Here is a 15,538-nt window from a genome sequence, read left to right on the forward strand (position 1 = left end):
ATGGCACTGAAGGAGTTCATCTGACCAGGTATCACATACACCAATACATTTCACAGTCGGGCCTCCAGGGGGAGCTAAGGGTACTATTCATTAGGCCACTCCTCACATACTGGTAAAACTGGGGGTCAGGCAGGAAGTTAGGGAGAAAGCTGACTGGGTTGGAACCAGGCAACACCTTGTGGCAGAGGGTGTTGTGGGGGAAGATTCGGTAGGGTCCCTGTCAGGTTTGGGACCCTGACAGAGGCCTGGCAACGAGAGAGAACATCACGGGACCATGCCTGCTCAGCATAGCGGCGGTGCCCTAAGAAAGGATCAGAAGCGAGATATATTGTGCTGAGTGAGAAACGAGATCAAAGCAAGAAGGAGAATACCAGTAGGAGTCGTGCTGTAAGATCGAGGCAACATCCTACTGAGGCGTAAACAACCGGCGGCCGGAACGCTGAGGAAGTATTTCTATATATAGCTTCAGGCAATACTTCAAACCAATCAGTCAGTCACAGGTGGGCTGTCTCACTTAAATCACCTACGCAGACATAGGGGGCAACCTGTGGAGAGGGGCGACTCTAGGGTCCCGGAAGAGCTCCGAGCCCACCCGTCATACGGGTGCGTCCCAACCATAACACCTGGGAGGGACGGAAGATTAGCAGAAGATCATCTAATCGAGTTGTGAAGGAACACGAGAAACAGACACAACAGTTGTGGGGACTATCCCATAAGCACAGCAGGGGAGGACCACAACACATAGCGCTAGCAGGAAGGCACAGATTTCCACCTGCAAGGAGAACTCTGGAGGTGCCATTGGACCGGCTGGACTTGCGCAGCCTGGTGAACCGTATTCCGGACTGAGGACCCAGAGACCTTCAGTAAAGAGGTAAAGAGACTGCAACCTGGTGTCCTCGTTATTTACTGTGACCGGCACAGCACCGCATTAACACCACCATCCACACATCTATTACTGTACGCCCCTCAGCAGGGTCACGGAACCGGGTCTAACCACCGTGACAACCCCAGAGCAGAGACTCAGAGGCCCGGTACCGGGTACCCCTCGGCCCTGCGACAGTGGGGGCGCTACACACATGTTGCAGAAAAAAACGTGCGGAAACGCAGCAGTTTATTTTCTGCAGCATGTCAATTCTTTGTGCTGATTCCACAGCGCTTTGCACCTGATCCTCAATAGGAATCCGCAGGTGTAAAACTGCAGGTGGAATCTGCACAAAGACCGCGGAAAAACCACGGTAAATCCGTGGTAGCTCCGCGGTAAATCCGCAGTGCGGTTTACCTGCGGATTTACCAAAAAGACTGCTGAAAAATTCACACACCATTCCTGAGCGTGTGAGCATAGCCTAAAGCTAGTGTCAGAGTAAATCAGAGGTAGTTTGGAATCTAAAGTTTTTCATCTTTCCCACATTTCTTAAAGGGAACCTGTCACCCCCAAAATCGATGGTGTGGTAAGCCCACTGGCATCAGGGGCTTATCTACAGCATTCTGGAATGCTGTAGATAAGCCCCCAATGTATCCTAAAAGATGAGAAAATGAGGTTAGATTATTCTCACCCAGGGGCGTTCCCGCTGCTGGTCCGGGTCCGGCGCCTCCCATCTTCATCAAATGACGTCCTCTTCTGGTCTTCACGCTGTGGCTCCTGCGCAGGCGTACTTTGTCTGCCCTGTTGAGGGCAGAGCAAAGTACTGCAGTGCGCAGGCGTGGGCCTCTCTGACCTTTCCCGGCGCCTGCGCACTGCAGTACTTTGCTCTGCCCTCAACAGGGGAGACAAAGTACGCCTGCGCCGGAGCCGCAGCGTGAAGACAAGAGGAGGACGTCATTGAATGAAGATAGGAGGCGCCGGACCCGGACCAGCAGCGGGAACGCCCCTGGGTGAGTATAATCTAACGTCTTTTTCTCATCTTTCAGGTAACATCGGGGGCTTATCTACAGCATTCCAGAATGCTGTAGATAAGCCCCTGATGCCGGTGGGCTTACCTCACCCGCAATTTTGGGGGTGACAGATTCCCTTTAACAGCTTGTTTTGTGTTCCTTCATATTTTTCCTGCTTTCAGTCTAAATCTATAATGTGTACATTCCAATAAGAGGAAGGAAAATCATTGCATGAACAGCGGTGTCCAAACTTTTGACTGGTATTGTAGTATAACTAATAAATAAAGTTGAACTCTGTAACACTATAGCATGTAAACATGAAATATATTAAATTGGAATAGCATTTCTGTTCTAGGAAAAAAACAAAGATACTTAGCACATAAATTGTCACTCCTACAGTCCTGCTCATGATGTACTCATTTGGCACTAGACAATCCTATTACAGTGGTTAAAGAAAAGCTGTTTTTAGCCACAGCAATAGCCTTTACTAATTCATCCCTTTTATCCTCTTTTATCCTAGGAACGGATTACATTATTTAAAAATAAAACATTGTTGAGAACTAAGGAGCACCCAAGAAAAGCATGTTTCTACAGTCATTACAATGCTGTCCTGTCTTCAAGCAATACCTAAAATCAGATTAATCACCAATTTGAGACTTGGCAATTTAAATTATGAAAGACATATGTGCTAAAGAAAAACCTCTTTCTGCCAGAGTCAGGTTTGTAGAACACTCTCACAGTCTGGCGGATCTTTACAAAGGAAATGTATATTCTAGTTTTACTGAGCAGAATTCTAAACAAGGAGGCCGAAACTCTATCCAGTCATCAATAAGAAATCCTTTTATCCTCAACCTCAATGTCGGAGGAAAGAAATTTCAGATTGATTGTTTAGCAGCAGCAAAATACCCAGTGACTAGAATTGGAAGAATTGCTACTTGTTCTGATCCCGTAAAAAGATTAGATCTTTGTGATGAATATTCTGTGCAGAGGAATGAATATTTCTTTGACCGGGATCCTACAGTTTTCTGCTACATATCCCATTTCTATTGTAGTGGAATTTTATGGATAATGGATGAGCTTTGCCCTCTTAACTATGTTGAGGAAATTGAGTACTGGGGCATTCATATAAATTATACACATAACTGTTGTCGTACTCTGTTCCTAGAACATCAAGATGAACTGAAAGAGAATATTAAGATACAGAAAGAACTCCAAGCTGAGCTTGAACGTCATGATCATGAAAAGCACTTTGAAGGCAAGTGGCTTGGAAATTTGCGGAAAAGGGTATGGAATTTAGTGGAAAATCCATACTCTTCTATTCCAGCTAAAATGTTAGCAATTTTATCCAGTATTTTTGTCTTGATTTCTATTGTAACCATGTGTCTCAGTACTGTAGATGAACTTAAACATCTGAACCTCTATGGTGTATCTTATATGGAGCATGTGGAAATTGCCTGTGTTATATTCTTCTCCACTGAGTATATCATGAGACTATTATCAACCTCAGATATTAGAAGATTTCTAAAAACAGTGTTAAACATTGTAGACCTTATTGCTATTTTACCATTTTATATTCAAATTATATTTGAGAGGTTCTCAGAAGAAGCATATGTCAATCTGCACCCCGATGATATGGAGAAAATGGAAAGAGTGGGACAACTTGGAAAAGTGCTAAAAATAATTCGACTTATGAGGATATTTCGTATTTTAAAACTGGCCCGTCATTCTATTGGACTAAGAGCTTTTGGTTTCACCATCCGTCAGTGCTACCAACAAGTTTGCTGTTTGTTCCTGTTCATTGCCATGGGTGTGTTTACATTCTCTGCTTTAATGCATTCTGTCGAACATGATATCCCTGGTACCAATTTCACCAGCATTCCAGATGCCTGGTGGTGGGCAGCGGTAAGTTTTTTATTTCCAGTCAGTGGGGCATGCTTCTCAAGACTCTTTATTCTTAGACAGTGCAAAATGTAATGTTTATGTATACAGTCTTAAAATGTGGCAGAGTTATCAGAGTGATTGCCCTGTTTGATAGACTTGACAGTCTAAACATGCTCTATATTTTAAGTCTACATAATTTACTAGTTACCTTAGTGCCAAATATCTGCACCAAAATTGTACTGCCAAATAACAGAAAATCCAGAAATATTCACGTACTGAAGTGTGGTTTATTCAACTTGTTGGGCAAGGCACAGAATGTTTCAAAAACACATACATAAGGTGTAAGTCATGAAAGATATGAAAGTACGCTTTTTTCGTACAAATTTTGCCAGAATTCTGTCTCATTAAGTTTGATACATTTTTTTTAATTAGTTTATCATTATTATTTATTAATGTCATTATTAGTATTTTAATGAAATATTTATTGCTAAACTAAAAGTAATTAAAGGTAACCTGCCACTTCATTAATGCTGACCAAATCATTAGAGTCTGGATACACACCTGAAATTAGGTATGTTTTTTTCTGAAATGCATGGCCAGCTTCTCCCAGCATCGCTCTGGCTGTTTCACAGGTCTCTCTACCATGTATGTACATAGAGAGAGACCAGTTAATAAACTGGTGAGCAACAGGGACAAACTGGCAGGGAAAAACATACCTGGCCGAAATCATGCAGCCAGTGTGTGATACATCCTGCCCAAGGATCTGGCAGCATATATCAGCTGTCTGCTTACCCTTGAAATCTTGTAATACTCTTTACTGAATGAGATAAACAGAAATACATCCAGTCTAGTTTGTCTAGTTTGTCTAGTTTGCAGCATTTTAACAAAATGCTCCCAACTTTGTAAAAAAAAAATGCGGATAACATTTATTTACTGTGCAATCAATTCAACTGCTCTATGGAAATATATACCTGTTTTTTATTTTGTGTGCTTGATTTTGTTTTTCCCTTTTTTTATAGGTCAGCATTTCCACTGTAGGATATGGTGATACAATTCCTGATACAATTTTGGGGCGGATTGTAGCATTTCTGTGTATATCTTTTGGTATTATTCTGAATGGCATGCCCATATCTATACTTTACAACAGGTTTTCAGACTTTTATGCAAAACTAAAAGCACATGAAAGTACCAGTGTTATGAAAACTACAGAAATCAGATTTAAGGAAAGGATAATGGAGAAGATAAAAACCTGTTGTGTCACAGGACAAAATACCAATTAGAGGAGATTTGAAAATGCCAAATGGACCGCAGATATTAAGTAGCAGACTATGACCAGAAGTTTCACACAAAATCAGAAGCAGTTGTTACTTAAAACTCACAGTATTTGGCCCTATCTAGAGGTTCCATTTTTCATATTTTTGGGGATTGCCCTTTGATTTTACCGTTATGGGTGAAAGTCCAACTGCTCACTAAGCAAAGTTTCGGATTAAATGTCCCTCCTCAGCTCTATTAAATACTTTCCCTGAGTCCCATACCTAGAGATCCGTTAGATTGCCTTTACATATGCTGACAGAAGAATTTGTTTGATTGCTTACCATTGGAAGCAAACCTCTCCACCTTCCCAACTAGATCTATATTCTCAGATCAAGGATATCAGGAATTTTGAGTACTGGGCAGCCCTTAATGAGAATAATGCACAGAGATTTAACATTATTTAGTCTCCTTAGGATTTATTTTGGAATATGTTAAATATATGACCTCTATGAGATGGTTATTAATAGGTCACAACATTCTCTATCATATCTCCCCCTTTTTCCTTTTGCCTGAGTCTATGTGTTTGTTCGATTTTACACTTGAACTTTCAGTTAAACATTTTCAAGTATATAAAGTATTATTATAGAATAATATTGGTTGACAACCTATAAATGATAGTTAACAATTTAATATTACTATTTTTTTTTCCTGTAAAAATTGAAAATTGTATTTAAATATAAATTTCAAATAAAAAAAACCTCACAGCATTTGAATGGTTTAAATTAATAGCACATCTTTTCCACTTTAATCCCTTCACTCCATGTTTATTTTTTGTTTTAGCATTTTCATTTTTTCCTCACCTTCTTCCAAGAGCCTTAACTTTTTTCTTTCTCCATCCACATAGTCATATAAGGGCTTGTTTGTTTGCTGGACGAGTTGTACTTTTGAATGGCACCATTCATTCTGCCACATAGTCTGCTGGAAAATGGGAAAAAAATTCATTCTAAATGCATTAAAATTGCAAGAAAACTGTAATTTCACAATAGTTTTTTCTTTTATTTCATTTGCCATGATCACTATATGGTAAAACTGACATGGGAATATGATTCTCAAGGTCTCTGCGAGTAGGCAGATACAAAAAATTTTGGGAAATTTGAAGAAGGTTTTTTTAACTTTTGTCGTCAATTTCTGTGACCTGTAACATTTTCATTTTTCGAGATCTAAGCTGGGTGATTGCTTACTTTTGCACCCTGAGCTGACTTTTTTAATTATGTCATTAGGGGCTGGATACAATGTTTTTATTGCCTTTTTGCATTTTATTAAAGTATTGCAGAAGCAAAAAGAAACAGAACTCTGGGGATTTAATTTTTTTGTCGTTATGCCGTTTACAGATCGGTTTATTTAATATCTTGATAGACCTGATATTTGTGAAATATATTGCATATATTAAATATTGCATTATATTAACCCCTTTCTGACCTCGGACGGGATAGTATGTCCGAGGTCAGAACCCCTGCTTTGATGCGGCTCCGGCATTTACCTGTCCACTTCCGGCCATCGGGCCAGAAATGATCGCATCGCCGACAACCGTCACATGATCTAGGGTCAGCAATGCGTCTGCATATTAACCATAGAGGTCCTTGAGAGCTCTATGGTTGCTGATGCCGGATTGCTATGAGCGCCACCCTGTGGACGGCGCTCATAGCAATGCAGGAATTCAGCTACATAGGAGCGATCTGATGATTGCACCCATGTAGCTGAGCCGATCGAGTTGTGCCAGCTTCTAGCCTCCCATGGAGGCTATTGAAGCATGGCAAAAGTAAAAAAAAAAAAAGTAAAAAAAAAGTGGAAAAAAAAAAAAAAAGTTGAAATCACCCCCCTTTTGCCTCATTCAAAATAAAACAATAAAAAAATCAAACCTACACATATTTAGTATCGCCGTGTTCAGAATCGCCGATCTATCAATAAAAAAAAGGATTAACCTGATCGCTAAATGGCGTAGCGAGAAAAAATGCAATAACGGGCGATCAAAAGAACATATCTGCACAAAAGTGGTATCAATAAAAACGTCAGCTTGGAACGCAAAAAATAAGCCCCAACCGACCCCAGATCACGAAAAATGGAGATGCTACGGGTATCGGAAAATAGCGCAATTTTTTTTTTTTAGCAAAGTTTGGAATTTTTTTTCACCACTTAGATGAAAGAGAACCTAGACATGTTTGGTGTCTATGAACTTGTAATGTTTACTAGCATTTAGTGAACCTAGTAAAAAAGCCAAACAAAAAACAAGTGTGGGATTGCACTTTTTTTGCAATTTCACCGCACTTGGAATTTTTTTCCCGTTTTCTAGTACACGACATGGTAAAACCAATTATGTTGCTCAAAAGTACAACTCGTTTTGCAAAAAATAAGCCCTCACATGGCCACGTTGATGGAAAAATAAAAAAGTTATGGCTCTGGGAAGGAGGGGAGCGAAAAACGAACACGGAAAAACGGAAAATCCCAAGGTCATGAAGAAGTTAAATATTGCATTATATTATAAATATGCATATTTTTCATTTTTATATTTTTAATGGGGCAAAAAAGGGTGGTGATTGTCTGATCGCTATGATATGCATAGTAGAAATCACAATCTAAGGCCAGCAATAGACTAGCTTTCAGAAGAGTATCATAATGACAGGCACAGGGGTCTTCAGCACACCCCCGGATGTCATGACAGCCCATCGGTGCCCTGTGAACGCGTCCGATGAGAGCGTGGAACAATGCACACCCCTGTCAGTGCAAGTTAAATGCCAAGATTTACCATTTAGAATTGAGAGTCCTCAGTGGTTGAACCACTGAGGACTCTCAATTCTAAATATTTTTCTATCTACTGGCTAACACGGTACCAAGATATATTTCTTTCCTGTAAGATTTACCATGTCATTTAGCAGGATAACAGCTGCAGGCTGATGTGTTTTCAGACAATATTGTCCTCCATAATCATAGCAACAAATATAACTAGCAAACAATCAGGTTCAGAGTAAAGATAGTCTTCAATGTATGTGACATATCACATAACATAGTTGTATAAAAACTAGATGGTGGCCCGATTCTAATGCATCGGGTATTCTAGAATATGTATGTATGTATATATATAGCAGCCACATAGCATATAGCAGAGGCCACGTAACACAGACAGCCACGTAGTATATAGCACAGCCATGTAGTTTATAGGAGCCACGTAGTATATAACACAGCCACGTAGTATATAACACAGCCACGTAGTATATAACACTACGCACGTAGTATGTAACACTGCCCACGTAGTATATAACACTGCCACGTAGTATATATCATTTCCCACGTAGTATATAATACTGCCACGTAGTATATAACACAGCCCACGTAGTATATATCACTGCCCACGTAGTATTAAACACTGCCCAAGTAGAATATAACAGCCCACATAGTATATAACACTGCCACGTAGTATATAACACAGCCCACGTAGTATATAACACTGCGTACGTAGTATATAACAGCCTACGTAGTATATAACACTGCCCACGTAGTATATATCACTGCCATTGTTATGATCCGGTGACCTTGGAGCCGCATGAGACTTTTTCAGGAGTAGGTGGAACCTGTACTGACCGCAAACCCTAAACTGTCACCGCAACTAGAAGTAGCTGTGGGGTGTACCTAACACATCCTAGACACCTCGACACAGCCGGAGGACTAAATACCCCTATAGATGGAAAAGGATAGACAGCCCCCCACAAATATTGACTGTGAGTATTAGAGGAAAGACACATGCAGGCAGAAATCAGGATTTAGCAAAAGAGGCCACGCTAGCTAAATAGGAAAGGATAGGACAGAATACTAAGCGGTCAGTATTAAAACCCTAAAAATATCCACAACAGATAATACAAAAATTCCACCATCTAACTAAAGACATGGAATGTATATCTGCATCTCCTGAGAATACAACTTGACTGAAATATCCAAACAAAGTCTAAGCTGGACAAGAAAAAACATTGAATAGTACTGAATTGTAAAGCACACGGCATGTGCGCTGCTGAAACAAAACCAGACACTTATCTTAGCTGATTTGGCAGCAGGGCAGGAGGAACCAGACAGAGATGCAAAACCTCCAAGAACAATGGAAAACTGGCAAGGGCTAATGAATCCTGCACACCTAAATATCCCAGTCAGAGCTGCAATCAGCAGGGACACCTGCCCAGGATTGCAACCCAGGGACAACTGCATTACTATACACAACCACTGGAGGGAACCCAAGAGCAGAATTCACAACAGTAAGTAAGTAGTACCCCCCCTTGAAGAGGGGTCATCGAACCCTCACCAGAGCCCCCAGGCTGATCAGGACGAGCCAGATGAAAGGCATGGACCAAATCAGCAGCATGGACATCAGAGGCAAAAACCCAAGAATTATCCTCCTGGCCATAACCCTTCCATTTGACAAGGTACTGAAGCCTCCGCCTCGAAAAGCGAGAATCCAAAATCTTCTCAACCACATACTCCAACTCCCCATCAACCAACACAGGGGCCGGAGGATCAACAGAGGGAACAACGGGCACCACATATTTCCGCAATAAAGATCTATGGAAGACATTATGGATAGCAAAAGAAGCCGGAAGGGCCAATTGAAAAGACACCGGATTAATAATCTCAGAGATCCTATAAGGACCAATAAAGCGAGGCTTAAACTTAGGGGAAGAAACCTTCATAGGAACATGACGGGAAGACAACCAGACCAGATCCCCAACCCGAAGCCGGGAACCAACACACCGACGACGGTTAGCAAAACGTTGAGCCTCCTCCCGAGACAATACCAAATTGTCCACCACATGAGCCCAAATCTGCTGCAACCTGTCAACCACAGAATCAACACCAGGACAGTCAGAAGGCTCAACCTGCCCCGAAGAAAAACAAGGATGAAAACCAAAATTACAAAAGAAGGGCGAAACCAAGGTAGCCGAACTAGCCCGATTATTAAGGGCAAACTCGGCCAAAGGCAAGAAAGCCACCCAATCATCCTGATCAGCAGACACAAAGCATCTCAGATAAGTTTCTAAAGTCTGATTAGTTCACTCGGTCTGGCCTTTTGTCTGAGGATGGAATGCGGAAGAAAAAGACAAATCAATGCCCAGCTTAGCACAAAAGGCCCGCCAAAACCGAGAAACAAACTGGGAACCTCTGTCGGACACAATATTCTCCAGAATACCATGCAAACGAACCACATGCTGAAAAAACAACGGAACCAAATCAGAAGAGGAAGGCAATTTAGGCAAAGGCAACAAATGGACCATCTTAGTGAACCGGTCACAAACAACCCAGATGACAGACATCTTCTGGGAAACCGGAAGATCAGAAATAAAATCCATAGAAATATGCGTCCAGGGCCTCTCAGGGACTGGCAAAGGCAAAAGCAACTCACTAGCACGGGAACAAGGCTTGGCCCGCGCACAAGTCCCACAGGACTGCACAAAAGAACGTACATCACGTGACAAAGAAGGCCACCAAAAGGACCTACCAACCAAATCTCTGGTACCAAAAATACCAGGATGGCCAGCCAACACAGAACAATGAACCTCAGAAATCACTCTACTATCAGGAACAAACAGTTTCCCCACTGGACAGCGGTCAGGTTTGTCAGCCTGAAATTCCTGAAGAACCCGTCGTAAATCAGGGGAAATGGCAGAAAGGACCACCCCTTCTTTCAGAATGCCGACCGGTTCAAGGACCTCAGGAGAATCAGGCAAAAAACTCCTAGAGAGGGCATCAGCCTTAATATTCTTAGAACCTGGAAGATACGAGACCACAAAATCAAAACAGGAAAAAAACAAGGACCAGGATTCAGCCGCCTGGCAGACTCGAGGTAAATCAGATTTTTATGATCGGTCAAGACCACAATACGGTGCTTAGCTCCCTCGAGCCAATGTCGCCACTCCTCAAATGCCCACTTCATAGCCAGCAACTCCCGATTGCCGACATCATAATTGCGTTCAGCGGGCGAAAACTTATGGGAAAAGAAGGCACACGGTTTCATCAAGGAACCAATAGGATCCCTCTTAGACAAAACGGCCCCTGCCCCAATCTCAGAAGCGTCAACCTCAACCTGAAACGGAAGTGAAACATCCAGTTGACGCAACACCGGGGCAGAAGTAAATCGGCGTTTAAGCTCCTGAAAGGCAGAGACAGCCGCAGAGCACCAATTCGTCACATCAGCGCCTTTCTTCGTCAAATCGGTCAAGGGTTTAACCACACTGGAGAAGTTAGCAATGAAACGGCGATAAAAATTAGCAAAGCCCAAAAATTTCTGAAGGCCCTTCACAGATGTGGGTTGAATCCAATCATGAATGGCCTGAACCTTAACCGGATCCATCCCTATAGATGAGGGAGAAAAAATGAAGCCCAAAAAAGAAACCTTCTGCACTCCAAAGAGACACTTAGACCCCTTCACAAACAAAGCATTATCACGAAGGCTCTGAAATACCATCCTGACCTGTTTCACATGAGACTCCCAATCATCGGAAAAAATTAAAATGTCATCCAAATATACAATCATGAATTTATCAAGATAAGTCCGGAAGATATCGTGCATGAAGGACTGAAAAACAGATGGAGCATTAGAGAGCCCGAATGGCATCACAAGGTATTCAAAATGGCCTTCGGGCGTATTAAACGCAGTTTTCCATTCATCACCCTGCTTAATACGAACAAGATTATATGCCTCCGAAGGTCAATCTTCGTAAACCAACTAGCCCCCTTAATCCTAGCAAACAAATCGGAAAGCAGAGGTAAAGGGTATTGAAACTTGACCGTGATCTTATTCAAGAGGCGATAATCAATACAGGGTCTCAAGGAGCCATCCTTCTTAGCAACAAAAAAGAATCCCGCTCCCAACGGTGAAGAAGATGGCCGAATATGTCCTTTCTCCAAAGACTCCTTAACATAACTCCGCATGGCGGTATGTTCAGGCACAGACAGGTTGAAAAGTCGGCCCTTAGGAAACTTACAGCCTGGAATCAAGTCAATCGCACAATCACAGTCCCTATGCGGTGGAATTGAACTGGACTTGGGCTCATCGAATACATCCTGAAAATCAGACAAAAACTCTGGAATTTCAGAAGTGGAAGAAGAGGAGATTGACATCAAAGGAACGTCATTATGAACCCCCTGACATCCCCAACTAGTCACAGACATAGACTTCCAATCCAACACAGGATTATATGCCTGCAACCACGGAAAACCCAGCACGATAGCATCATGTAAATTATGCAACACCAGAAATCGACAATCTTCCTGATGGGCTGGCGCCATGCACATGGTCACCTGTGTCCAGAACTGGGGCTTATTTTTAGCCAAAGGTGTAGCATCAATCCCCCTTAAAGGAATAGGGTTCTGCAAAGACTGCAAGGGAAAACCACAACGCCTGGCAAACTCAAAGTCCATTAAGTTCAAGGCGGCGCCTGAATCCACAAACGCCATGACAGAAAATGATGACAATGAGCAGATCAAGGACACAGATAATAAAAATTTAGGTTGTACAGTACTGATGGAAAATGAACTAGCGATCCTCTTTGTACGCTTAGGGCAGACTGAAATGACATGAGAAGCATCGCCACAATAAAAACACAACCTATTCTGATGTCTGAATCCCTGTTGTTCTGTTCTAGAGAGAATCCTATCACACTGCATTGACTCTGGCATCTGCTCTGAGGACAACGCCACAGCGCGCACAGTTCTGCGCTCCCGCAAACGCCGATCAATCTGAATGGCCAGAGACATAGAATCACTCAGACCGAAAGGCGTGGGAAACCCCACCATAACATCTTTAACGGATTCAGAAAGACCCTTTCTGAAAATTGCCGCCAAAGCATCATCATTCCATTTAGTCAACACAGACCATTTTCTAAATTTCTGACAATACAATTCTGCCGCTTCTTGACCCTGAGACAGGACCAACAAGGTCTTCTCCGCTTGATCCACAGAATTTGGTTCATCATATAATAATCCTAAGGCCTGAAAAAAGGTGTCTACATTAAGCAAGGCCGGATTCCCAGATTCCAGGGAAAATGCCCAATCCTGAGGATCGCCACGCAGCAGGGAGATGACAATTTTAACCTGCTGAATGGAATCACCAGAGGATGGAGGTCTCAGAGCAAAAAACAGTTTACAGTTGTTTTTAAAACTCAAGAATTTGGACCTGTCCCCAAAAAACAAATCAGGAGTCAGAATCTTAGGCTCTAAAACTGGAGTCTGAACAATATAATCAGAAATACCCTGTATCCTAGCAGCAAGCTGGTCTACACGAGAAGCTAATCCCTGAACATCCATGCCAGCACAAGGCTCCTCAGCCACCCAGAGAAAAAGAGGAAAGAAAAGACAAAGCAGGCTACAGGAAAAAAATGGCTTCTTCTTCCCTTCTTCTGAGATGCATTTAACTCATTGTTGGACAGTTGTAGTGTTATGATCCAGTGACCTTGGAGCCGCATGAGACTTTTTCAGGAGTAGGTGGAACCTGTACTGACTGCAATCCCTAAACTGTCACCGCAACTAGAAGTAGCCGTGGGGTGTACCTAACACATCCTAGACACCTCGACACAGCCGGAGGACTAAATACCCCTATAGATGGAAATGGGAATTCTATCTTGCCTCAGAGCAGAACCCCAAAGGATAGACAGCCCCCCACAAATATTGACTGTGAGTATTAGAGGAAAGACACACGAAGGCAGAAATCAGGATTTAGCAAAAGAGGCCACGCTAGCTAAATAGGAAAGGATAGGACAGAATACTAAGCGGTCAGTATTAAAACCCTAAAAATATCCACAGCAGATAATACAAAAATTCCACCATCTAACTAAAGACATGGAATGTATATCTGCATCTCCTGAGAATACAACTTGACTGAAATATCCAAACACAGTCTAAGCTGGACAAGAAAAAACATTGAATAGTAAAGCATTGTAAAGCACACCGCATGTGTGCTGCAGAAACAAAACCAGACACTTTTCTTAGCTGATTTGGCAGCAGGGCATGAGGAACCAGACAGAGATGCAAAACCTCCAAGAACAATGGAAAACTGGCAAGGGCTAATGAATCCTGCACACCTAAATATCCCAGTCAGAGCTGCAATCTGCAGGGACACCTGCCCAGGATTGCAACCCAGGGACAACTGCATTACTATCAACAACCACCGGAGGGAACCCAAGAGCTGAATTCACAACAGCCATGTAGTATATAACACTGCCCACGTAGTATATAACACTGCCATGTAGTACATAACACAGCCCACGTAGTATATAACACTGCCCACGTAGTATATAACACTGCCACGTAGCATATAACACTGCCCACGTAGTATATAACACTGCCATATAGTATATAACACTGAGAAAGAAGAGATGGTTCCAGCCACAGGAAATAAAATGTAGAAACTTTATTAGTTCATGTTAAAACGCTGCTGAGACATGACCGGCATGGTAGGTAAAGGAGAGTAACCAACACCCGACAGTCGGGTGTTGGTTACTCTCCTTTACCTACCATGCTGGTCATGTCTCAGCAGCGTTTTAACATGAACTAATAAAGTTTCTACATTTTATTTCCTGGAGCTGGAACCATCTCTTCTTTCTCAATACGTTGATCAGTGTTGTGGCAGCAACACTTTGTCTCCGTGCTCGGACTAATACTTACCACATCGGATGAATGAATAAGGGTGAGCTGAAATATATATATTTTTCTTCAGTATATAACACTGCCCACGTAGTATATAACACTGCCCACGTAGTATATAACAGCCCACGTAGTATATAACACTGCCCATGTAGTATATAACACTGCCACGTAGTATACAACACAGCCCACATAATATATAACACAGCCCACGTAGTATATAACACAGCCCATGTAATATATAGCATTCACGCAGTATATAACACAGCCCACGTAGTATATAACACTGCCCACGTAGTATATAACACTGCGCACATAGTATATAACACAGTCCACGTAATATATAGCATTCACGCAGTATATAACACAGCCCACGTAGTATTTACCATTGCCCACGTAGAATATAAAATTGCCCACGTAGTATATAACACTGCCCACGCAGTATATAACACAGGCCACACAGTATATAACACTGCCCGCGGAGTACATAGCAGCCTCGCTGTATATAACACAGCCCAAGTACTATATAGCACTGTGGGCACCATTTCCCTGTTAAAAAAAGAATGAAAATAAAAATAGTGATATACTCACCCTCTGGCGTCCAGCGAAGCTGTCCCTATGACCGCTACGTCATCATCTCGCGAGACCGCAATGCATGGCCCGGAGCGTCGCGATAAGTGGGAAAGGCGCCGGAAGGTGAATATATAATGATTTTTAATTTTTATTCTTATTTTTAACATTAGATCTTTTTTACTATTGATGCTGCATAGGCAGCATCAATAGTAAAAAGTTGGTCACAAAGGGTTAATAGCAGCGTTAACGGACTGCCTTACACCGCAGCATAATGCGGTGG

The 15,538-nt window shown here is 42.2% G+C and overlaps 1 protein-coding gene across 1 annotated transcript; it reads left to right on the plus strand.

The window, feature by feature from the left end:
* The first annotated feature begins 2,420 nt into the window (after nucleotides 1–2,420).
* LOC143797432 (potassium voltage-gated channel subfamily V member 2-like) lies at nucleotides 2,421–5,709 on the plus strand. The gene is made up of 2 exons (XM_077281072.1): nucleotides 2,421–3,774; nucleotides 4,773–5,709. The coding sequence occupies exons 1-2, from the start codon at nucleotides 2,545–2,547 to the stop codon at nucleotides 5,031–5,033; spliced, it is 1,491 nt and encodes a 496-aa protein (XP_077137187.1). The 5' UTR covers nucleotides 2,421–2,544; the 3' UTR covers nucleotides 5,034–5,709.
* Nucleotides 5,710–15,538: the final 9,829 nt, after the last annotated feature.

Source organism: Ranitomeya variabilis, chromosome 1 (assembly GCF_051348905.1).
Source record: "Ranitomeya variabilis isolate aRanVar5 chromosome 1, aRanVar5.hap1, whole genome shotgun sequence".
Taxonomy (NCBI): domain Eukaryota; kingdom Metazoa; phylum Chordata; class Amphibia; order Anura; family Dendrobatidae; genus Ranitomeya; species Ranitomeya variabilis.